Below are 23,518 nucleotides of genomic sequence, written 5' to 3' on the forward strand. Positions count from 1 at the left end.
CCGATAATGGAAACCTAGCGGCCTATAGGACAAAGTCATGAAGTTACAAGCATTTCTCCAGTATTAATGTAGGCCGCCAAAATCTCAACTGCAGTAGTTTAACCTCAATGGAACAGATTTGACAGCTGAGACTCATCCACCCCCAAAGTGACATTCTTCTGTGACTCAGCTCTTACTCATGTGCAGCCCTTTGTTCATATTTAATGGGCTCCAACATGTTCAGCAAATGTCAACCAATACGTGCAGCCAAGGCAAAGCCGAAAAGATAGATGCTGGTTTGAAGAACAGCTGTTTGAATGTGCCAAACTATCATTTCTATTACAGCTGAATAAAAGTGAACAAATCTGTTCTGTTAATCTCTTTAGTGTTTCACACTTAGCATGGAAGGCAAAATGACTTTAAAAATACCATTTGGATCAAAACGCAACTCATTTTATTGGGTCAAGTTTCCTGCCACAAAATTAGCATTCAAAAACCCTGGCGTCTTAAAGAAATCATTCAAACTGAGACTTTGCATCTTAAGTGTTTCAAGTAACACTTGGAAATAAAACATTTTAATGTAACCTCACTACATTAAACTTAACCAAAGAGACCCAATTACCAATTTCTAAGAAAATAAATAGTTCAAATTTAAAGCCTGCAAAATGCACAGCTACTCTGGATGCATATATTCATTTAACATTTTAGCGGCAGAACCTCGGTCTTCACTTCCAAAGGACGAGGCTGTTTGAGGCTGAATAGGGCACGCAAGTTGACTTCCGGGTCGACATAGTGAGGGATTTTGCGCTCATTGAAGAGGCCTGCAAGGTTCGTTTCCACTTTAGCTCGTCTGGAAATCCGCATGCGCAGGGTGAAGAGACGATGCAGATTTTCCTCCACAAGGGGCAGATTGTGTCCATTCAAACGCTTTTGCCAGGTTTTCTTGGGCCTGCGACATTTCTGTTGGGAGAAAAGAAAAAAATGTAGGTGAGTTATTTCTTTTGATGCTACTGCTATGAAAACACTTAAAGCAAATTTCTTACCAAAAAATTACTCCCTTGGTTGTCAACATACAAGTCTGCATTCAACAGGTTTAAAAAGAAATCCAAAAACCAAATGCCCCCCTCGGCCAGATTTACACTCATTGCTGTCAGGTGGCTTTAGTCAACATCTGCACTGTGGGATTCTGATGTCAGACTTACCCTCAAAGAGATGGAGCTTGGGTCATGATGAATTAAGTGTCTGGTCATACTTTCCTGTGGAAAGGAACAAACCAATAATGCCCAACTTCTACAAGTAAAAACCTAACTTTGTGCAACAGAAAGTTACAGTAAATATGCAGAAATAATCAGAATTGTTTTGCATTTGCGAAGTTTTTGTTACAACCAGTGTCAGAAATACTATGACTAAACTGTGAACAGCTCAGCACAACACAAATCAAGAATTTAAGATCTGTTCTCAAGAACCGGTAAAAAGACACGCTACATACCCGCATAGCAAACATGCGTGGGCAGTCGGGGAAGGAGCATTTGTATTTGAGGAGCTCAAGATGCACCTTACGAATGTGGTGCTGCAGGTTGAAGGTTGTAGAGAAGTAAGCCTGGCAGTTGTCCCTGGGACAAACCAGAACAGGCTTATGGGAAGCGTGGCTCCGTTTGTGCCTCCGCAGAGCATCTGCTTTCTTGAACACCTTCTTACACACTTGGCATGGAAATGTTGCTGCAACACATTTTAAAACAGTAATTAACAGCCCCTCATTTGACAGACAGGAAAACAAAAGCTAAAATTCCCCATTAGAAACATTCGAGTACATTGTAGCAGGAATACTTCTGTACTGTATTTTTACCTGTGTGTTTGGCCATGTGCTTCTGAAGTTTACCCCAGGTCTGTTCGTGTGCATCACAGTCAGCTTGAGGGCAGTGGTAACCTGCAGGGACCAAACAGCAAAAACCAGTGACAGCATCAGGCGATAAAGTCCCTGTGAGGAACCATGCACAATGCAAGTAATCCGTCTTGAATTATAAGCAATGCAAAAAAAAAGTTGCATGCAAATTGCTGACAAATTTCTTAATGAAGGTAGTTGAAGACCAACCTGCATGCGTCTTCTCATGGGCTTTGCGGGCAATATGGGAGTCAAATGTGCCATTGCACGCATCCTTTGAGCACCTAAGCAACCCACCAGGAGACAGAGTTAATAATTAACCAACTCATTGGGGTCATGGCTACTCGGCCTCGCTTCAAAGATGTGGTTAACTAAAAAGCTTTAACAGACTTGTGTAACAGGTATTTCAGTGCAGTATAGGACAAAGCTGAGGTATTTCACACCACAAACAGGCCTACTTGAACTTTGCAGACAGGTCATGCTCCTTTAAGTGCAGCTTAAATAATCGGCGTTTTCTGAAGGTCAGTGCGCAGTCAGCCTGGTTACACTGTGGGAAGATTAAAGTGGTTCAAATGAGGGAAAAACGCCTGAAAATGTTATTTGTCTACATTAAGAACAAAGAAGTTGGTGATTAAAACGTGTCGTTTTGGCACCATCTTGTGGAGAAGTGTAAGCGCTTACACAAACCTTGAAATACTTGTTTTTCTCTCCGTGGCTGTAGCTCACGTGTCTTTTCAGTTTACTTGCGTCGAAGAAACTCTTCGTGCAGGTTGCAAATTTGCATCTGGAGGAAGAGAAAGATCCAATGAGTTCGTGGCTGAGCTATAATCAGTAGTACAGGTGTGACTGATGACATACTTGAACTGCTTCAGCCCTCTGTGTTGAAGCATGTGGCGGCTCAGGTGGGATTTCCTCGAGAAGCGACGACCGCAGCCGGCAATTGCGCACTGACACGGGCGCTGTGGACATTTCTATTTATATACTTTATTTATTGACAGTGTTCTGCCAAGTTAAACTTTTAAGAACCACATTGCACATATCAAAAAACAAGTTGTGAACAGAGCAGACGTGTTTCGTTAGGACACACATGAAGCACACTTATGAAAAGTGTCGTTACGCACGGCTCGGACACGTCCTTACCGCTCCGGTGTGCACCGTCTCATGCTCTCTCAGCTTCCACTGCCTGGTGAAAGTCGCCCCACAGTCAGCGTGGCTGCAGCTGAGCTGCTGCCGCGGCGGACCAGCGGCAGGTTTCCCACTGCGAGCACCGTTCATGTTGTACTGAGGTCCCAGCACCTGTTCGGAGAAGATGCGTAATGGGGAGGCCGCCGCGTCTATCAGCAGCTCTTATAGCCCCGCTTCAGAAAACTTGATTGGATGATTGGCAGTTGCCAACAGGTGTTGAGTCAGTCTGATTCAACACTTTGCAAAACGAAAGGCGAAGCTGTAACCAGTTCACGTTAATTGACGAGAAACACGTGATGCACTACAACGATTTACAGACTAGAAAACACAAAGAAAAAACATCGTGACTAAATCAAATTTAAAATCATATTAGCTGCTATTAAAAATAAATCAATATACACTGTGTGCAGCTTCATTTCAATTCTAAAACTCTTCCAGGATAATCCTGGAGTTTATTCATGACTTGATGCAAATGAAAAATAATAATAGATATTTCAGCAGTAATATTAATTCTGCTTTTGCACAGTAGAGGGCGGTGTGTCGCTATCTCACAGGGCTTTTTGGTTTTACGCACCGACTAAAGACTGACAGATTCATTTATTTCTTACATAAATAATGAAAAGATTGAGTGTAATTGTGTTTGACCTACTCCGAAATTCAAACATGAGAATATGTGAATAGTTGATACTCCCCTTCACAGGATCCCTACTCAAAAAGATGTACTTCAGACCTCAGCAGGTTTTGTCTCAGAGCCATCTGGGAATAAGGTCCTCTTATACACTGATCACACACTGATCAGGATGCCAGACTCTCTCAGTGATGACATATAGAGACAAGCATCAATAAAATGTGTGTATGTGTGTGTGTGTGTGTGTGTGTGTGTGTGTGTGTGTGTGTGTGTGTGTGTGTGTGTTCCCCATGTCTGATAGGCCTGTAAAAAAAATCCGGCTTTCCTAAACTCCCTACACCTCATGGGATCTAAACAACTTTAACTAGCAAATAAAGCATGTCCAGCATCCTGACTCTTCACAGTTCTTAATGCACTGCTGGTTACTCTGCATCAGCACTATGTGATCAGCATGTACAAGATGAAAACCACTGAAAGTGACGGTGGAGTTGTTTTACGCTGTTTGAATTCAGATTAAAGCAAAAAGGTCAGGGCTGGTCTGAACTGTTCGGCTCTGAGAACTGAAATATCTCGGGAGTCTTTGCGAGGAAGTGCCATGTGAGTATATATTTGGCTCATGATGCTGCATTTCTCCTGCTGCTCTCCCCTCCATCTCTTACCCATTATCTCTCGCTCCCTTTAAGTCTCAAAGGGGAACAGATTAAATATTCAGCGGGGGCTGTCAGTGCACAATATCCCTCCATTATTGAGATGTGTTGCGGGATGACTGCTGGAAGACCCAAGTGCGTGGAGGAAGCCAACCCTGCAGGTCACAGGGCTGAGACAGCAGCACAAACAGCAATGGCGGTTTACACGGTTTGATTTATGGTTACCAATAAGGAGCTAATCAATTGTGTGCTTTCTTTTACACTTACACAATCAAAACTTTTCGTCAGCTTCTGCGTTTATTTCAAAATATCACTACTACAAGAAGTATTGCCAGTGCAGCTCTAGTGCTTAGTAATATTATTTGTGTTTTAGAGAATATGACCTTTACAGTGTGTTACTGACAAGTTAGAGATAATAAACTTCCTCTATATAGAGAGGAATTTATTGTACTACTGTACTCTGGTGTACAGTAGTTTTACTACAACAACTCCCGGATAATTGTTGCCATTGAGTTGCTGTTAGTTTGACAATAAACCCTTTACAGTGTAATCCCTTTGGCCAATAGCAATAAATAGTTTTTAACATCTCCCGTGTGAGAGAGGACACTGTGTTACTAAACACCAGTGTCTCCATATTTCTGATGTCACTGAAGGGAAGGAGAATAAAGTATTTTTACCTCCAGGAATCATATAATATTGTTCTGCCCAGGTACTTCAGACACGTCTTGTACAGAAGACGGATCATTGAAAGCTGTCACACTATTGGTTTGAGTGAGAACCAGTTTTATAAAAATCTACTTCCCTTCTATCATGAGATACATTCAATACTTTTCATGTTAACTGAATAAATTACTGTACTTTACAATAGTAGTTTATATTTTATTTATTTTAATGGATGAATATCGTTTCACAGCACACGACAGAAACATATTTATAAACACATGTAACAGCAAAGGGTGCCGTGCTGTTATAAAAATATCTGGGATAAAAATAATACAAGTGTTTGAGTTGGTTACCACAGAAACTGAGGATGCGCTATATGATGATGAGGCCTCTGCTGTGTTTGTCAGTGATTTTTCTGTCTGCCTGTGATGCCTCTCCTTTACAGGGACACACCTTCGTCCTCTGCAGACCTGTAATTTCCATGTGAAGGCACTGGCGAGGTGCACCGCTTCGCATTCCCCTTACTGAATGAACTGGTAATCCCCTAAACCACAAGTATGGCTTTTCTTCGCCTGCGCACCACGGCCACCGGGTTGTCGCATCCTCTCCCTTCGCAGAGCTGCATGGCAACCGCGGGAGGAGGCTCCACGGGATGAGGGAGGGAACCACGATCCCACGTGTCTTCATCACCGCAGACCCAACGCTTCTCCTCTTCGCTTTCCCATCCCTTTCGTTTCCGCATACCGCAGATTCGCGTATATACACACACATACGACCTCATCCATACGCACCAGCGCAGCGTTGCGGAGCTATGTGTCCGCGCTACGCACTCTTCCGTTCCCGTTCCATCCTGATCCATTGCTAGGCATGTATCGATCATCTCCGCCATAGTCCTGAACTGCATTTTACATTTTTCATCATTTTGTGAGATGCAAATCCAGTTTGTCCGTAGCAGTGTTGGCTGGAGCTGAGAGGCAGAGAGAGAGAGGGGGACAGATGAGAGGACGCGCATCATCAGATGTGTAGCAGATTCACTTTGGACCCTCGCCACCATTTCTGCTGTGCGTTTTTTTTTTTTTTTTTTTGGTCTTCTTTCACCTCTCCGTCGGCCGGCATTTTTTTTTTTTTTTTTTTTTTTTTTTTTTTTTTGCGGCTCTCTCGATGGTGTAATCCGGGAGAATATGTGAAGATCATGCTGGCGGTGTGGTGCTTCACGGTCTTTGCTGCAGTGGGCGAGAGGCTTGCAGTGTCAGGTAAGAGAAAGAAGAGAGGGAGGGATGGAGAGCGGGAGCACCCTGCTCGTTTTCTTTGCATCCACATTTTTTTCCCCTTGAACCAGCACTTTTCTAACCCCGGTGTAGGCTGGGATTTTATTGTAGCGGGATCTCGGTGCCAAACAGTCTGCTGGCCTGAAAGCACTCCCCGATGGGAGAGATTTGCTGCATCAACACATTTCCACTGCAAACCCTATTTCTAATGTCCAACGTACCCATAACCATCCACGGCTGTGCTTTATGCAGATCTAAAAGCCATATGGTTTAACTTATCAATCACAGAGTGGGTGGTTTTGCAGCCTGATTGCAGAGATATCGAGCTCTTCAGGCCCAGTGTGTGTCTGGATGGGCGTTAAGTCTACTATACACTCTGTAGGTCATATAGCAAATGAATACATCTTTATTCAAAACGTGGTCAACATGATCATTTAGGTCACCAAATCTCACATCTAGCTTTAAATACATTCCCCACGTTTACTTCATCCCAGATTTACTTCAGGCAGGCTCAGGTGTGTCCCTGTTTCGCCCAACCCAGTGAACACCCGTACGCCTGTGTTTGAGGGAGTCCTTGTTGTACTACATGCAGGTGTGGGCAGGAGCACGGCACAGGATGGAGGCATGTGGGACCGGTTCACCCCAGTGGGTCGGCCAGACAGCAGGGACACTGCGGTCACCTATCCGAAGCGGCTGGTGCAGCAGATTGAGTTGGAGGAGGAAATGGCTCATGACTACTTGGATACCAGGGTGAAGAACAGCACGGGGGAGGCCTCTGTAAGTTGTCACACTGAATAATCCACCTGTTTCACTCACATCTCTGGTTGTATTTACGTTCCCACTGACTGAACCACTCTGTTGTCTGTGAATTCTTAGCCGGGTAGTTTAAATTTTGGTGCCAGGGGCAGTGAGGGTGTAGGTAAATATTTTTCCTATACTACATCACTTAAAGGTCTTCAGTTTAATGTGCATGCCAGTAAATTCACCACCTTTACGAGTTATATTAGCAGTGCTCAGCATGCAGCTTTACTAATGAAGAGTCACTGTTGGTGGAGCTGTAGCAAGTGTGTACGGACTCGTATGGGTGTGACAGCACCAAGACAGACAGTTATTCTCACAATAGGAACCTCATTTTTCCAGTGTAGCTCTCCGCTGCTCATGCGGCTCCTGCTACACAGGGATGACAGTGCAGGGTGGTGTCTTGCAGCAGTCTGTACTTCATGTGATTCTGACCCAGTTAGTCAGTGAAAATCCTTCTGAAAGGCCAAAGTGAAGTAACGTTAGCTGGATGAAGCCAAGACAGGCTGTTGTTCTGTTTTACAGCTCTAACATCTGGCAACACGTTTCCAAATCCAATTTTTATTTTTTTTATTAATGCTGAGCAAGCACGGCAGTAAATGCAGTTTATCAAAGAGGCTGCTCAAATGTGCGCCTGTGTGTTTGTAGTGGTCCTTCATCTCCACATGACAAAGCACAGCCCCTCCTGAAATATTCACTCATCACATCTGATCATCTGGCTGCTGTGCTGAGGCCCCAACTTCTTCATTATTCAGTGGCGTGCTGAAGTATGTCCCCATTAATTATGAAACAGGCCCGTGTGAGAAGTGCTGCATGGCCCAAGAGGCTTGAGCGCTCCCCATCCCTGCTCTCTCCCTCTTTGTCTGTCACGCTGATATTATGTTCTTTATAGAACCGTTACAACACAGTACATTAGGCTCCTCGCACGTCCTGGAACTACCGATCATTTATTGTACCCTTCAACGAGAGCTTTACTAAAGTATTAAAAACACAGTTGCAAACAGATGCATTCATAAGACAAATATGATGACGCCGTTCAAAAAGCTCATGCTTCAGGAGTTTCTGTTTCAGTTGCCGTGCTTGTTTAAACCTGCTGCGTTTGTTTTTTTGAAATATTTACGACTCTCGGGATGAGGGACAAGATAAATTTAGAAGCAGCAGGCATGAGCTGAACTTTTCCTTTCTTTTCTGTTGCATCATGCTGCGTTGAAAATAGACAAGGCGACGTTTTTACTTTACTGGTTTGGGTATTTCACTTTACCTGTTGTGTTCGCTTTGGTTTCCCTTAAATGAGACGAAACCGTCTGCAGAGGAAGAACCAGGAGCGAGAGCACAACAGAGGGGCAGGGAGTTGACACAAAGACAATCAGTCGTAAAGCAGAGGAAGCGGTGATAATGTACAGAGGCAGGGCGCTGCTGGACATCATGCTTGAGCCTCTCCAAGACAGTAGTAAGAAATCTGTTGTCCGTACTCGCTGGAGGGAATAATTCCTGGATAGTGATGTGTTTTATTGTAAAAGCCTAGTGATTCACTGCAGCCTGCTTTCTCCAGACTGAGATCAAAGCCGCGCTGGCACAGTCAAAGCTGCCGAAGAGACACACTGTTTAGTCTGCAGTAAATATCTCCCTCTCTCTCTAGGCCCTGCTGTCTCCTCACCTCCCCGGCGCTGGCAGCTGTCCATTAGGGACATTGGCACACCACAGCTGAATATAGATGATACCAGTAAAGTTTTCTCCTCCTCCTCCTCCTCCTGTTTCTGTCAAGCCCCTCACCATCCATCTCTATCACAGAAATCTAGCTTGGCTTTCAAACAGCCATAACTCTCTGCCTGAATGGAGGTGAATGGAGGCAGCCAATGTCAATCAATAGGGACTTTATCAATCACAGTATTTCAGCTGCTGAGATGCTTTTAGAGCCTACACATTATTGATTGTGTTATTCACAGTACTCTGGCTTTCACATCATGACACACTTAAACGCAATTGCTTTGTTCCACTTAAATTTTGCATCTATTTAATTTGTCTCTGCCACTGTTTGTTGTTTATTTGTTTCAGCCCATTCACTTGGCCCAGAGCATCTTCCAAGTGGAAGCCTTTGGACAAACCTTCACTCTGGAGCTCGAGCTAAACCAGTCAGTATTACAGTCCAAAACCGTCCGATCTGCCTCTTTTTGTACACACTTGTATCAGTGGCGTGCTCTTAATTTACTGCAGCTGTTCTCATTAGCATTTCCCCACACTTAAGCAAATGCACTCAGCGTCTCTATTATGTTACATGACAAGACGGGGAATATCAATGTGGCACACACTGCTGGATGTTTATGAGGTTCTGCTGATTTTATTAACACCACATGTTAATGTGTTGTTGAAATACATACATTCGAGTGGAGAGCACGTAGCGAAAACTCTCCCAGATGAAGCCAATTTTGATTATAAGGTAACAGAAAAACAAAAAACAAGAAGCCAGTTAAATTATTCCTGCTATCTCTCTCATCTTTTTGCAGTCACCTCCTGTCTTCAGAATATGTGGAACGGCACTTTAACCGGGATGGCAGACCATCACAGTCTGTGGTAAGGATGTTTGCGTGGGGATGACAGGTTTCAGTCAGCGCACTTGTCTTTTAGCACATAGAAAGCAGCATATTAATGAGCTGACCAGAGCGATGGTGTAGGAAACTGAGACTTTCTCACATTTTACTCCTGTACTGTTGCCAGCGGATCTTAGAATTCATTTCAAGTTTTTGTTTGTCAGTGTAATGTAATGTTCTAGTGCTCTATATTTTAAAGTCACCTTATGCAAATATATTTGATTAAAGTCTCCCGTTAGAAACAAAAAAACCCCCTTTGGTTTCATCCTCTGAGACAAATTCTTTTTTGTGATTGTGGCGTCTACAGTTTCATCTAAACTTCCTGTTTTATCTATTTATGGAAAGCACATGGCGTGCGCTCTGCTTCAAAAGTAGACTGCCATGTAACCATTAGGATTGTGTATGTATACCTGTGTTTGCCTCCTGGTGGAACGTATATATATATATATGGCTCTCTGCTGAAGATGGCAGTGAGTGCCGCTGGTGTAAAACCATAAGCTCACAGCGAGAATCAGATAAGAAGAGATAACGGGAAGCAGCCGAGAGCCTTGACATCTAATATGATGTGCGCTTTTTCAGGACACACCGGGGGAATGTCACTACACTGTTGACCAGGAGCGATGGCTAATGTGTTTTTTTTATTCTGTACAAATATACCACTCACTAAACCCCCAGCACCCCCCCCCCCCCCCACCCACCCAGCAAGCCAGCACTTCATGTCCCCACCCACAATCGTTTCAAACTCTCCCTCAATCCTCCTGACCAATCACACGCCTGTCTCCATAGAAACCAGTTAGCTCAACAGTGTCATTAAGTTCTTGGCAGCGAGGAGAATGAAGGAAGGCCGAGAGGGACGGAAAAGTAGAGGAGGAGGGAAAATGAAGAATAAAATGGCAGTTAACACAAAAGGCAAGATGAGCTTTGGAGCCGGGGGGGGGATGGGGGGGATTGCGGAGGGTTCGTTTTGCAGGTGTATGTGTGTTCATAGACGTCAGTCTGTTCCCAGAATGGTGGGGGAGAGAGGAGTCCTGCAGGGCATTGGATGGAGACCTGCAGTCAGTCCAGATTGTTGCTCAGCTGGATAGAGGCGGCACGTGATGTCTCTGATGTGGCACGTCAGCAGACGGATCTTTGTTGTCAAAATGCCTTTATTGTACTCGGATGACTAAGGCAGTGATCGTGTGAGCTGTTACAGCAAGGCTGAGACACCCTGCTGAATTCAATTTGATCTGGGTGAACCACTGATTCTCACCTTTTCTCAGCCGTCCTTCTGGTTTGTCTTCGCTGCTGTGACCTCGTGAAGCAGTGCACCCACTTTTCGGGAGGTGGCTAGCAGGCGTTGAAAGCTAGGGTTCAGTTGTGGTAGTCGAGGTTGTTAAAGGGACAATAAAGAGCAGCGCAGGCTTTAATTTTGACTTTTATCTTCTGTCTTTCAGTCACAGCCTTCCTACAATTCAGTTAACCCACATTATATTTCTAGATCTAACAGTAAAAAAAAAAAATAATGAGTTCCTTGCACAAGGTCATCGGGGCTCTGTGCTTACATTCATTTTACATTGAACAGATGAGGCACAGACAGAAAGGGGCTCACTAAACCTATTTTTATTTTTAACCATTAATAATAAAATGTATGTATGGACCTAAACATTTCCAATCATTTTATTAACATATTGTTTACAGAGCACCAGAAATATTTAACAGCTAAGTCATGATTAATGAAATTAATGAAATGTATAAATAACATTTTCTATCATCCTCTCACTTTGCTTATGTGCTTTCCCAAAATGAAAAAATATTTTCTGTGAGTTTGAAATGAATTGATTTGGTGTATACTGCTCCAGCAAATAGCCATGTGCTCATATTCTAAGGTTTGACACTAACTAACTAAGGGGTTTTTGCTTTCTCCCACCTACATGTAGTTGCTTTTACTATGAAAGAATTCGAAACTTACACTGGTAAAAAAAAAAAGGTAGTGTTATCCTCTCAGGACACACATTAGTTGGATGTGCTTTCTGTTGAGACCTACAAACCTGTGCACTAGACTCGGCTGCTGCAGGTACCAGCTCTCGTACGTACTCGCTGGCTTCGAGACTTCCTGCACGCGCTGAGCTGAACCTCATTCAACTGACTTGCTTGTGTGTTTGTGTCTTTGTGTCCACATTTGGCTCAGGGATGCCATTTTGGGCCTGATGGTGCCTTCTCTGGCTCCACCCCTGACAGTAATAAGGCAGTGTTCCCTCCGAGTATAGATAAAATGCTCCAGCTTCTTACAGACTGAGAACTGGTTTACGACTGAGATCCCTACCACACCAGAAATCCTGCACACATTGAGTGTATGTGAGCAAAATGCTCACACTGTCGAGCCCTGGGTCTAACTCCACATCTAACATCAGCGAAGCGCAGTAGAGCACAGGACACAAGTAGGTCACAGAGTGTGCCATGAATGTCGCAGTGGGGCAAGTGAGAGAGGGGAGCCACATATGCATAGGTCGGGAGAGGTTTCTGGACCGCGTTGACACGATATCCAGTGAAGTATGAAAACCTGAAATGTGTTGTGTCGACAGGGAGGGGAGCACTGCTACTACCAGGGAAGGTTAAGAGGTTTGACAGACACCTGGGCAGCTGTTTCCACCTGTCACGGCCTGTGGTGAGTCTGACCATAATCCCTTATTTGTAACATCAAACACTAGTTACCTGTGCATTCTGCTGGGTGTCTCACTGTCTTTCTCATGTTGCTTGTTTCTCAGTGGCATGTTCTCCGATGGCTTCTTCTCTTACGGCATTGAGCCCATTCACAATGGGAGCAATAAGGTAAATAGTGGATCGTTGCTTTAGTGCTAATTACTCAGTTGTTAATAGGCAGCATGATGAGAGTCTAGGCGGTAGAGCCTGGATGTTTTTGATTTCGTATTTTTATAGGTTGTAATGTGTTTACTGTCATTCGTTTTTTTCGTTATAGGAGGATGGTGCACACTTAATCCACAGGATGCCTGATATCAGACTTTCCCCCCACTGCCCAGGTACAAGTTAACTGAATGCAGCTATTGACGCTAATTACATTAATATAATATTGCCTGCTATTTTACTATAGCCACCTTAATAATAAACCAAAAAAAAAGATAAGTGATTGAGATTTCATTTTAGTTTAAACATCAACAGATAAAGTTGATTGGAAACTGAAGTTTCGACTGAATTTCAGAATTCATTCATTGAAGTACTCTGTGGTGCTGAAACTTCCTTGAATAAGGTAATACCGCTCTAACTGCCTCCAGCTCTGCTTCTCTGTGTGTCCAGACTGTACAGAGGACAGTGAGTGGGATAGCAGAGGAGGTGATGGTGACGATGAGAGTCCAGGCCAAATGAGGGAGCAGCAGGTGTCTGGGGGGCTGCGGCGATCCAAGCGATTTGTTCGCAAGCCCTCTGTCCAGACTGAGACCAAATATATCGAGTTGATGGTGGTCAACGACAATGACATTGTGAGTTTACAGTACATGTTGATGCTAATCATGCAGAGAAATTCGAGGTGCATGCGTTTGGAGCTGCTACAAGCATGAATTGTGTGGCTGGCCACATGTGTCCCTCTTCAGCTGTGTGTTTACCTGTGGAGTACAAAGGAGCTACTCTACATCCAACCATCAGAACCTTTTCAATCAATAGCTGATTTTTTAACATTAGTATAATGAATGGATAAAATCATTTTTTTACACTAGAGATTTAATAGAACATAAGAAGCATTGCAATTGCTACATTCAGTGTAACACATAGACTTGAAGAAGAAAGATGCCGGGAAAGTTAACACTGCTGAAATGCTGATGCAAGTAATACATCAACATCTCTTCTCAGTCTAAACTTCCTTTGAACTTATGTCTTATATTGATGCGCTTCCTTACAAGTATAGAATTGCAAATGTGCGTGCGCATGAATGTGATCCATCTCTTACACCATCTGGGTATCTTTGTCTCTTCACAGTTTGTACATCTGCGTCTCTCCAGCAGCCAAACTAAGAACTTTGCCAAAGCAGTGGTCAACATGGCAGATGCGGTAAGAGCTTCAATTGTAGGATTATAGTCCTCCTACTCTTAAACTCTGTGTGCATACACCTAAACTCTGTGTGCATACACAGAACACCATCTGTCAAGAAGAGTGCGTGTGTGTTCATATCCACATTGGGAAACTGTATCCCTGATAGTGCCCAGTTCTGCATGAACAGAGCATTCACAGCACAGGTGTAAGCCAACAAAGCAGTAGATTGACAGGTATTTTTGGTTCCCAGATCTACAAGGAACAGCTAAACACAAGGATTGTATTGGTTGCCATGGAAACCTGGACCTCTAAAAACATGATGCCCGTAGTGGAAGACCCATTGATAACGCTGCAGAACTTCATGAAGTACAGGAAGGACAACATCAAAGAGACGAGTGATGTCGTCCATCTTTTCTCGTAAGCGTAACTACTAAAGCTAATTAGATAAATCTTAGTGTTTGGATAAGAGTTGAGCTTTTATTTTGTATCATGACGTTTTTTTTTTTTTTATGCACCCAGAGGGCGAACGTTTCACAGTAGCCGCAGTGGGACAGCCTACACAGGAGGAGTGTGCTCATTAACAAAGGGAGGAGGTATCAACGAGGTGAGGACAATCGGAAAAGACTGCGTTAGCAGATGCATGAATTGGAAGTGTTTTCGTGCAAGTAAATATTTGGCTTAGTCGTGGTTTTACTAAACATATAGTATTTAATAGTTTCTCATCTAGATTTGTTAATTAAATCTCTTTATTTATGTAAATAATAAGGGTTTCATGTTTCTTGAATATAATTGTGTAGAAACCTTTACATTAAGGTGGATAAACCATTATTCAAATGAATAATTCCATATATTAGTATATTTATTTATTTTCGTGCTTGCTTCATGTCTTTATGGTAAACATGTAACTGAAGCCAGGCAGTGGTTTGCTTTACTCAGCATTAAGCAGAGGGAATCAGCTAGTCTGTGTCGGTCCAAAGCTGCACATAATCGCAATTAAAACAACCAATTGTAATTTTTATCACTTTATTTTAGTATAGATGAAAAAAAAGAAAGCATGGTAAAATCTATATGTGAGCTTTAGAATATTGTCTGGTGAGTCTTCTCTTCCCCCGATTAAGGTCACATGTATGTATCTCTATCTGTATCTATTCATTTCAGTATGGAAATGTTGGTGCGATGGCCATCACTTTGTGTCAGAGCCTCGGTCAGAACATTGGGATGAAGTGGAACAATGCACGTAACTCTGCAGGTAAAAACAAAGCCTTGAATGTTAACAGAAACGATAGAGAAGGCGTAAGGGGACCTACAAACCAAAGGCTCAGCGCTAAAGAACAGCAAAGAAAGGAGAGAAAGATCGGTGTGGGATGGATTGGGACAGAGCACAATAGCAAGGAACGAAGGGGGGCTGTGTGTGTGTGTGTGTGTGTGTGTGTGTGTGTGTGTGTGTGTTGGATGTTGGTATCCCTTTCCAGCTGTTCTCTTCTGTTATTAGACTCCTCCATTAGGTGATTAGTCACCTGCATTCAAGAAAGTGGGGATGTGTTTAGAGCATTGCTGCCACTGTAAATGGGCTCTGTAATCAATGCTGGAGAGGCATCAGGTCCATTATTCAATGCAAGGGGTAAAAGCTAAGCGGACAGTTATACTAGGTCCTATACATCCGTCACTAGGAGCGGTACCAGGTCGATGGGAGGGCGTTCGCTAATCATAAATCTGGTTTTCAAGACTTTCTACATCACGTTAAATGTCACACCTTGGGTTGTAAATGGCGATCACCATGTTATTTTTTCCCCTGATTTATTTATAAGCTGTCCAGCCCCCCCCCCCCCACACCCCTCTCATCAGTGTTGTTCTGCCTTCTGTTCTTCTTCACAGGAGACTGCAGGTGCCCCGACGCTTGGCTGGGCTGCATCATGGAAGACACGGGGTAAAGAGCCACCACACACTGACGTGAACAACACAAAACACATCTGTAAAACTCGCAGGGCTGTTTTCCCATTGTGCTCGCTTTAATCTGCAATTTGCTCCTGTTTATTTCACTCAATTAGACGGTTAAACACCTGTAACAGAGGGATGCTCTGACTATCACTCAGCCCTCAATGAGCCAAGACCGCGATAGCCACAGTTGTACTTGGTGCTTTGAGCACATCTGTTGAAACACCAGACATGAGGATGCTGATCATCATTTGAGAATTACAAATGGAGACATATTTCGCCTGCTGTTTGAGGGGTTGTGTCTCTGCAAAATACTGTGTTCAAGTCTAAATCCATACTTTAAAAATACTATCTTGTGATTTTGGCACTGTGTTTGGGGTCATTGGCATTTTTTAATTTACAGTACGAAATAAACACAAATACTCACACAGCCTCACATCAGCACACACCCACCTTCGCATTTCAGCCTAGACTCTTGACCCGGCCCACGCCAAACATCCTATTCGCTCCTCTGCCAAAGGTTCTTTTAATGTCCTTTGGCAAAGTTTAATCCAGGATTTGTTTTCTTGTTTTCGAGGACATCCACTGTACCTTCTACACCATCTACTTGTTTCTATACCTTCTATATTATTAATATATATTCTGTTTTAATTAAATATTATGAGATTAAATACTCTTAACTTCAATTTATAAATTACATAATGATTGTTAGGAGGCGGTACAATTTTTAGTAAATGATCATTTTACTGTCATGGTGTTATTGCACAGCGGTGCTGTCAGTTCTGCTGTATACAGTATTTACTATATGACTAATTTGGATCTAGCTTTCCTTCCCAGATGGAAAATACAGATTTAAGTTATTCATTTCAGTAATATCTTACTACAGATGGTAACATTTCTGTCAGATTGCAAAGTGATGCCACAGACACCCACAGTGGATCTGGCATTCCTTACTGACAGAAAAGCATTGTGCTGTTTTTTTATTTTATTGTATTTGTCATGTCCTGGTCTCAATTTTTTTTGTTGTTGTTGTTGTTGTTTGTGTGTGTGTGTGTGTGTGTGTGTGTGTGTGTTGTGTCGTGAACACAGATACTATCTGCCCAGAAAGTTTTCTCGCTGCAGTGTTGATGAGTACATCCAGTTCTTGCTCCAGGGGGGCGGGAGCTGCCTCTTCAACAAGCCCAACAAGGTGAGGGACATATGGGAATGTAGGATGTGCTGACAGGAGCTGGAGTATTATCATTTCTTCACTAATACATTTTTCAAATTTCCATCAGGACTTGTATTTACTTACAGGACTGTAGCATAGGTTTGTTTGTTCCGACATTTGCTGTTCAGTATCAACTGAACTTGTTTTAAGGTCTTGATCCAGAAGGCTTCATCAGTGGTGAATGACTTGCTGGAGTCACACAGTCGATAGCACTCGATGGTCACCTGTTGCTCCACCTGGCTTGCATGTCTGTCCCTAATTTACCTTTACTTAGAGTCAACAGTCTCCTATGCTACTGACAGTTGTCCATCTGTCTCACATTATCATGTATGTCCTATTGCAGCTGCTGGACCCTCCAGAGTGTGGGAATGGCTTTGTGGAAACAGGGGAAGAGTGTGATTGTGGATCCCAAGTGGTGAGTACCCAGTTGGTTGTCATACCCAAAGTCTCTTTGTCTCAATGTGAGCACTGGACTTCATGGGGGCTGAGCATTGTTTCCATGCTTGCTGCTGCAGGAGTGTGCCCGTAGTGGAGGAGCCTGCTGTAAAAAGTGCACACTTACCCATGATGCCATGTGCAGTAATGGACTCTGCTGTAGTGGCTGCAAGGTGAGTACACTTTTAGTATATAATAGGAAATCAAAATGTTAATATAAAAGCTTTCAACTGTCTAAACAAGTACATATATCTCAGATCTTAAATCTTATTGTTCTTATGTTTTACCATCCGTATGATAGCTGATAGGCTAACTCCAGCCTTTGCCTGATTCCTTTTTGACGCTGTGTTGCAGTATGAGCAGAGAGGCGTGGTGTGCAGAGACGCTGTGAACGACTGTGATATCCCAGAGACGTGCACCGGAGACTCCAGCCAGGTAGAGTTTATTGTATGTAACACTGAAAACAAAATGCAACTAGAGCATCCAGAACACTATGTACTGTTCTTCATTTGCAGTGTCCTCATAATGTCCACAAGCTAGATGGCTACATATGTGATAACACTCAGGTAAGGCCTAGTTTGTGACATGTTTTCCAGTTAATAGTTCACTGATGTCATACTTAGTCACTGTTGTTTCATTTCTTCAGGGCCGATGTTATGGAGGCCGATGCAGAACTCGTGATGGACAGTGTCGGGGACTGTGGGGTTATAGTGAGTACAGAACCCCTTAACCAGGGAGTATGGGTTTTATTATATATACACTACTCCTTTTTGGTTGTAGTTTTTTATTTTTCTTTCATACTTCTTGCATTATTTCTTGCTTGCTCCAATAATATTTAGTTAGTTTGTTTTTTGCCGTTCCAGATTCAGCAGACAGATTTTGTTATGAGAAGCTAAATGCTGAGGGGACAGAAAAAGGCAACTGCGGTCCGCGTCCTGAAGGCCAGGGCTGGCTGCAGTGCAACAAGCCGTGAGCACATATTACACTTGCATTTGTTATAACAGGATCATTAGCAAATGGTCTCAATCATGGGCTCTTGACTTAAAATGTTTGCTGTTTAGGGATGTTTTATGCGGCTTCTTGTTCTGCGCCAACGTGACGACGAAGCCAAAGTTCGGAGACCTGCAGGGTGAGGTGACCAGCTTCACCCTCTACCACCAGAACAAGTACCTGGACTGCAGGTGTGTGTGTGTGTGTGTGTGTGTGCGTGTTGCATTCATAAAATTGAAGAAATCAAAAAATTGGAATACTGTGTTTCTAAGCTCTTCGCTTCACTCAGGGGTGGCCATGCTCTTCTGGAGGACGGCTCTGATCTAGGCTATGTGGAGGATGGTACCCCCTGCGGTCCCAACATGATGTGTTTGGAGCGACGTTGCCTCCCAGTGGCAGCGTTCAACCTCAGTACCTGCCCGGGATCCAACTTTGGACGAATCTGTTCCGACCATGGGGTAAAAAAAATCATGAAACTCTCTCCGTTATTCAACCATCGTCAAAAAAACATCCAGACATTCAGGTTCAGATTGGGATCATGAGAGTGTCTTACACAGTTTTAATCTGAGTTCTGTTTTTTTCACTTACAAATGATCAAATCTATGCTAACTGGCTACATAGTGGATTAGTATTACATTTAATTTTCATCTCTCTCTCTTGCTCTCTTGCAGACCTGCAGTAATGAGGTGAAGTGTATCTGTGACAGGGACTACACGGGGAAGGACTGCAGTGTCTTTGATCCCATCCCTGAGCCTACAGTCCCCACGGGTCCAGAGAAGAAAGGTCCATAGCTGCTCTGACACTACCTACGTCTTTCTTTCTGTCTGCCTCTCATACCCCCCCCACCATAGTCTCAACCATCATCACTGTAGCTTTTCTATGTGCCGAAGCAGAGCACAATATTTTGTCGCCCGACAGAAACAGGAGTTCACCTGATCGCTGTGAGAAAGTTAACGTGGATACTTAGACCACACGGTGTTTTTCTTCCTGCTGCGTGTTGGTTTTAATGTTGGGAATGTGTGGGTGTGTTTTGAGACACTGTTATCCATTAGAGCATATGTGCATGTACAGTATGCTAGTGTATGTGTCTTAGTATGGTGGTACAGTATGTCTTGCATAGTAAGTAAGTGTCTTCCTTACTTTCTTGCAGTCTGCCAATGACACAGAGCATTTTGAGCAGCTGCTCTCATAGGGCCAAAAAAGCCAAAGCCACCCTGAGCAAGAGGGTGTCCAGCTGAAAGCAGGAGAGCTGGAATGAGATGAGAACAAAGTAATAAAACACTCTCTCCTTTTTTTTTTTTTTTTATTAACTGTTGTCTCCCTGACCTTCCTCGCTCACCCGCCCGTTCTCCCACCTCCACCCCATGTGCTCGTTTCCTCCTTGTTTCCCTTCATCTCTCTTTCTCTGTCTGCAGGTATCTTGCCATCTGCCTTTCTCTCTTTCTCTAGTTGATGTGGTTGATGTACAGTGTTGATGCTGTCCACTGATGTGTGTTTTTAGTGGTGTTGTTTTGTTTCTGCCCCTTCCTCCTCCTCCTCCTCCTCCTCCTCCGCACCCCTCCTCCCCCCTCCTTCCTCTGCGCAGGTCCCAGTGGCACCAATATCATAATAGGGTCCATCGCAGGTGCTATTCTCCTGGCAGCTATAGTCCTAGGGGGAACAGGATGGGGATTTAAGTAAGAGTTCTGGCATGCCTTTGTGTACCTGTCTGCTTCTACCTTAAGGACCCCTCTGCCCCCGCCACTCACCCCTCTTAAACAGATGCCCATCGGCAAGTCATTGCCCAGCCCAGGGAGGGAAAATGGGGAGTCAAGCCTCCGACGTGCTAATGCTTGAACTGCTTTTGACGCTTAATGCTGTTTGATTTTTTTTACTTTGACTGATCTTTAATTAAATCCGACGTCCATTCTGCACATGACCCCCCACCCCCACCCCCCTCCGTTTATTAGCCCGTTATGAGCCTTTTATAGTAATGATAGGGCAGGACTGACATGTTTTTCTACCAGGAATCTCTGCAGAACTTCACTTAACTCCACTGGTGCCACGTCTGGAAGTTCCCCCTTATTGCAGGTTTCCTCTGACCCATCTCCAACCCTCAGTCTGTAGCAATGAAAACACTTAGAGATATTTTTCGAATATATATTTTACCTCTTGTACTTTTTGCCTGCGTTATTATTCTCTTTTCGGCAGCATCCTAACCCCAAATACTCCTGCTGAAGTGCTTCTTCTGCACTGTTCCACCTGTGCATGCTTGCTATTGTTCACTCCTTATACTCTGACCTAAAAGGACTGCTCCTGCTGCACTCACACTTCAATTCATTAGTCACAGAAATTGAGACTGATGATAAATGAAAACAAATTTGTCATTACATAGTCAGTCCTTTTAGGCACAGAGATAAGTGTCTCTGCATGTGTGCATGAGCTGTTAGCAGGAAGGTTTCTCTTCCTAGTCAGACCTCTGGCTTTTAGTGTTGATGCAACAGCATCTGATGTAGAACCCCATCAGGCTTTGGGGGACCAAGAGGGTTAGTGCCATGTTGACTGTAGACCTGCTGCATGCGATGTAATTACTCTGGCAAGAAAGAATTAGGAAAGGACTTAGTAATTAATTGAATGACTAACTAAGAGATTGTTGTATTCATGTTTTTATTCAATATTATATTATATTATATGTTATAAAGCCTGTCTAACATCAAAGAAACTAATGCAAATCTTGTTTTTTGTTTTATGTTTTATGTCCAGTAATCATTTTATACTGCTTTATGCTTTAATCAATGATAACAGTAGAATGAATTGTCTTTTTCTGCCACAGCTATACTGTACTGAGCTGATGCTTATTTATCTGCTCAGTTTTATGCAAGTTCTGATGTGAGATGATCAAAATGCTTTTAAAAGAGTTTATTAGTCATTTTCCACTAGTCAGTGATATGTCTTAACATTCTGTTTTTTCTTTCAATCTGTGCTCATTGGATGCAGGAACATTCGAAGAGGAAGGTATAACCTTGTAGAGCTATGATCATATGATGATCAAAGCAAAACAACCCACCCAGAGCACCATACACACACTTCATCTCACTTCTGCTTCTGCAAAGACAGTGTTTCATCCCAATCCCTGCTCCCAAAGTCATAAAATTCCCTTTATCATAGAAAAGCAGAATGGCTGCTTCCATTTCTCAAGCATCTCCATCTTAGTCACCTGTGCAAACATCTGTAGCTGTTTTTCTTCCTGTTGACGATCTGTGTTTTTCCCCTTTATTTCAGATCCGGAGGAGGATAAGATCTCTGTCTCTCTGTCTATTTGTCCTGTCAACTCCTGTCTTCCTCCTCACACTGTGTCGTTTCCACATCGGAGAAGAGGGGAACAAAAAAAAAAAAAAAGTCTTCCACTCCTGTCCCACAGTCTCTCCAAACTTCTTCCGATTACCGTTTTTCTCTCCACACTCCCGTCTGTTCCTTCAGTCTGTCCTCCTGCCAGCCTCCGTCCTCTGGACATGTGGAGCTCCTCTCACCATACCAGCCAAATCATATTGTTGTGGCTGCTGCCAGCAGGCCTTTGAGGATTGTGTCCGGGCCGCACCTAGAGCGAGCAGGTGGCTCTCCCTGTGGGAGACACCGGGGTCTTCCTCCAGTCTGGTTGCTCTAAGAATGTGTTCGGCGTCTGTGTACCTCGCATTTTCCTCACATCTTGGACAATCGGATAAAGAACATATCAACGGCGGACCAATTTATTTTGAGACATGTCTTTCCAATGCCTACCTGCCTGCACACACTCTTACCTGGCCACCACTTGAGTCCACAGTTACATGCTGAACTAAAGCACAGACTGAATTAATGTCACAGGAGCTGGCTATTGTCTTTCATTCTAAAAGGAGAAGGATCTGAAGCACAGCTCCTCTAAGGCCAGGTCTTGACTTGATGCATCTCAAAATGGACAGTTATCCGTTTTAGTCTGGCAACGTGAACACAAGTGAAACGAAATCCTTCATCTGACTGTTGTTAGCATGTTTTCCAAAGACAGACTGAGGAAGGACTGAAGATCATATAAGAGGATGGCATTAATGGTCATTCTTACTTACCTAACCCGAGGCATCCTACCCATCCCCACACAGGTTTTCAGGTACAAAAAGGGAAGCTAGGTATTTTGGTTTTGGGATCATTTTCAAACATTGAACTTTGAAGCAGCAGAGACCGTAACTTAGTGTTTTCAACCACAGACCAACATACATTCCACAATATCTGTCTACTGTGTGTGTGTGTGTGTGTGTGTTTGTGTGTGTGTGTGTGCGCGTTCACCACTTTTAGGCCCAAAGTTTGTATACGCTTCGAAGGTTTAATCTGTACGTTTGTCGCACGAGTGAATGTACGAGTGTAAGAGGTTTCTAAAATGAAGAATGTACGCGTGTTTACATTGGTGTTAGGGGCAGTTGTGTCGATGTACATCTTAACACTCCTCCTATCACAAGTAGATAGGCAGGTTTTTACCTCTAGGGGATCATCTCTTTCTAGAAACTGTCGCTGTGCTGCAGCTACTGCACCCTAAAGGCAGCACATTAATAAAGAACAGTTTTTAAATGTCATGAATCTACAGAAAATGAGCACTAGCCAACTGTACGCACACCTATTTGTAAATATGGGCGAGATGTACTGAATGTTAAAGACACTGTATGAAGATTTATTTAAAGCTATGTTAAAATATTGAGTTCTATCTATTTCAGCAGAACATATAGCTCTCTGTCTCTTGACACGACCTGCATCCCACGAAGCTCTCCTGTAGTCAGTCCCATCCATGCATCTTTGAATGTGGCAGCGCAGCTACACTGGCTGTCTCGCCAGCTCTCTTATCATTCCAGTATCTGAAATGTCATGAAACTTTTGTATATTTGTTCATAGCTCTGAGCCCCTGGGCGGTCGCCTCAGCCCAGGGGACTTTGTAACGATCTCTGGTGTAAATGAGATTTAAGAGATCTAATCTTGGGGTCGAGGAGGCAGCTCGTCTGACACTGTATGTGTGTATGAGGTCAGTTTGGTTCATTTGAGCTTTGCACTATGGCAGATGCACTATTGTTATTATAACAGTATGTACAGAGTTGGTATGAAATACAATCTGATCATTTTGAACTTAAAAGAGAACATGAGATGCATCTTACCCAATGTTTTTAGACACTATCTTTTTGAATTGAGGTACAACTAAAGGCTTGTAGATGGATGGAAATGAAGAGAAAATAAAATACTAAAATATGAAACCACACCTCCTACTCTCACATCTCACTGCCTGCCCCCTTTTTTA

At 43.4% G+C, this 23,518-nt stretch overlaps 2 protein-coding genes across 2 annotated transcripts; one reads left to right on the forward strand and one right to left on the reverse strand.

Annotated features, from left to right (window-relative positions):
- Nucleotides 1-423: 423 nt before the first annotated feature.
- si:dkey-208k4.2 (C2H2-type zinc finger protein) lies at nt 424-3,161 on the reverse strand. The gene is made up of 9 exons (XM_026358010.1): nt 3,002-3,161; nt 2,720-2,820; nt 2,549-2,645; nt 2,320-2,408; nt 2,072-2,145; nt 1,826-1,906; nt 1,469-1,698; nt 1,182-1,235; nt 424-939 (listed from the first exon to the last, which is right to left on the reverse strand). Exons 1-9 carry the CDS (start codon nt 3,134-3,136, stop codon nt 676-678), a joined length of 1,125 nt encoding a protein of 374 aa, XP_026213795.1. The 5' UTR covers nt 3,137-3,161; the 3' UTR covers nt 424-675.
- Nucleotides 3,162-5,610: 2,449 nt separating this feature from the next.
- On the forward strand, nt 5,611-21,783 carry LOC113172306 (disintegrin and metalloproteinase domain-containing protein 11-like). Its single transcript, XM_026375261.1, has 26 exons — nt 5,611-6,237; nt 6,845-7,029; nt 9,106-9,182; nt 9,555-9,621; nt 12,203-12,285; nt 12,386-12,449; nt 12,598-12,658; nt 12,933-13,114; nt 13,608-13,679; nt 13,912-14,078; nt 14,181-14,265; nt 14,820-14,910; nt 15,537-15,588; nt 16,686-16,785; nt 17,150-17,221; nt 17,322-17,414; nt 17,596-17,676; nt 17,757-17,807; nt 17,888-17,951; nt 18,105-18,210; nt 18,303-18,422; nt 18,521-18,689; nt 18,903-19,014; nt 19,817-19,907; nt 21,208-21,225; nt 21,493-21,783. Exons 1-26 carry the CDS (start codon nt 6,003-6,005, stop codon nt 21,506-21,508), a joined length of 2,514 nt encoding a protein of 837 aa, XP_026231046.1. The 5' UTR covers nt 5,611-6,002; the 3' UTR covers nt 21,509-21,783.
- The last annotated feature ends 1,735 nt before the right edge of the window (nt 21,784-23,518 follow it).

This window comes from Anabas testudineus, chromosome 8, assembly GCF_900324465.2.
Source record: "Anabas testudineus chromosome 8, fAnaTes1.2, whole genome shotgun sequence".
NCBI lineage: Eukaryota > Metazoa > Chordata > Actinopteri > Anabantiformes > Anabantidae > Anabas > Anabas testudineus.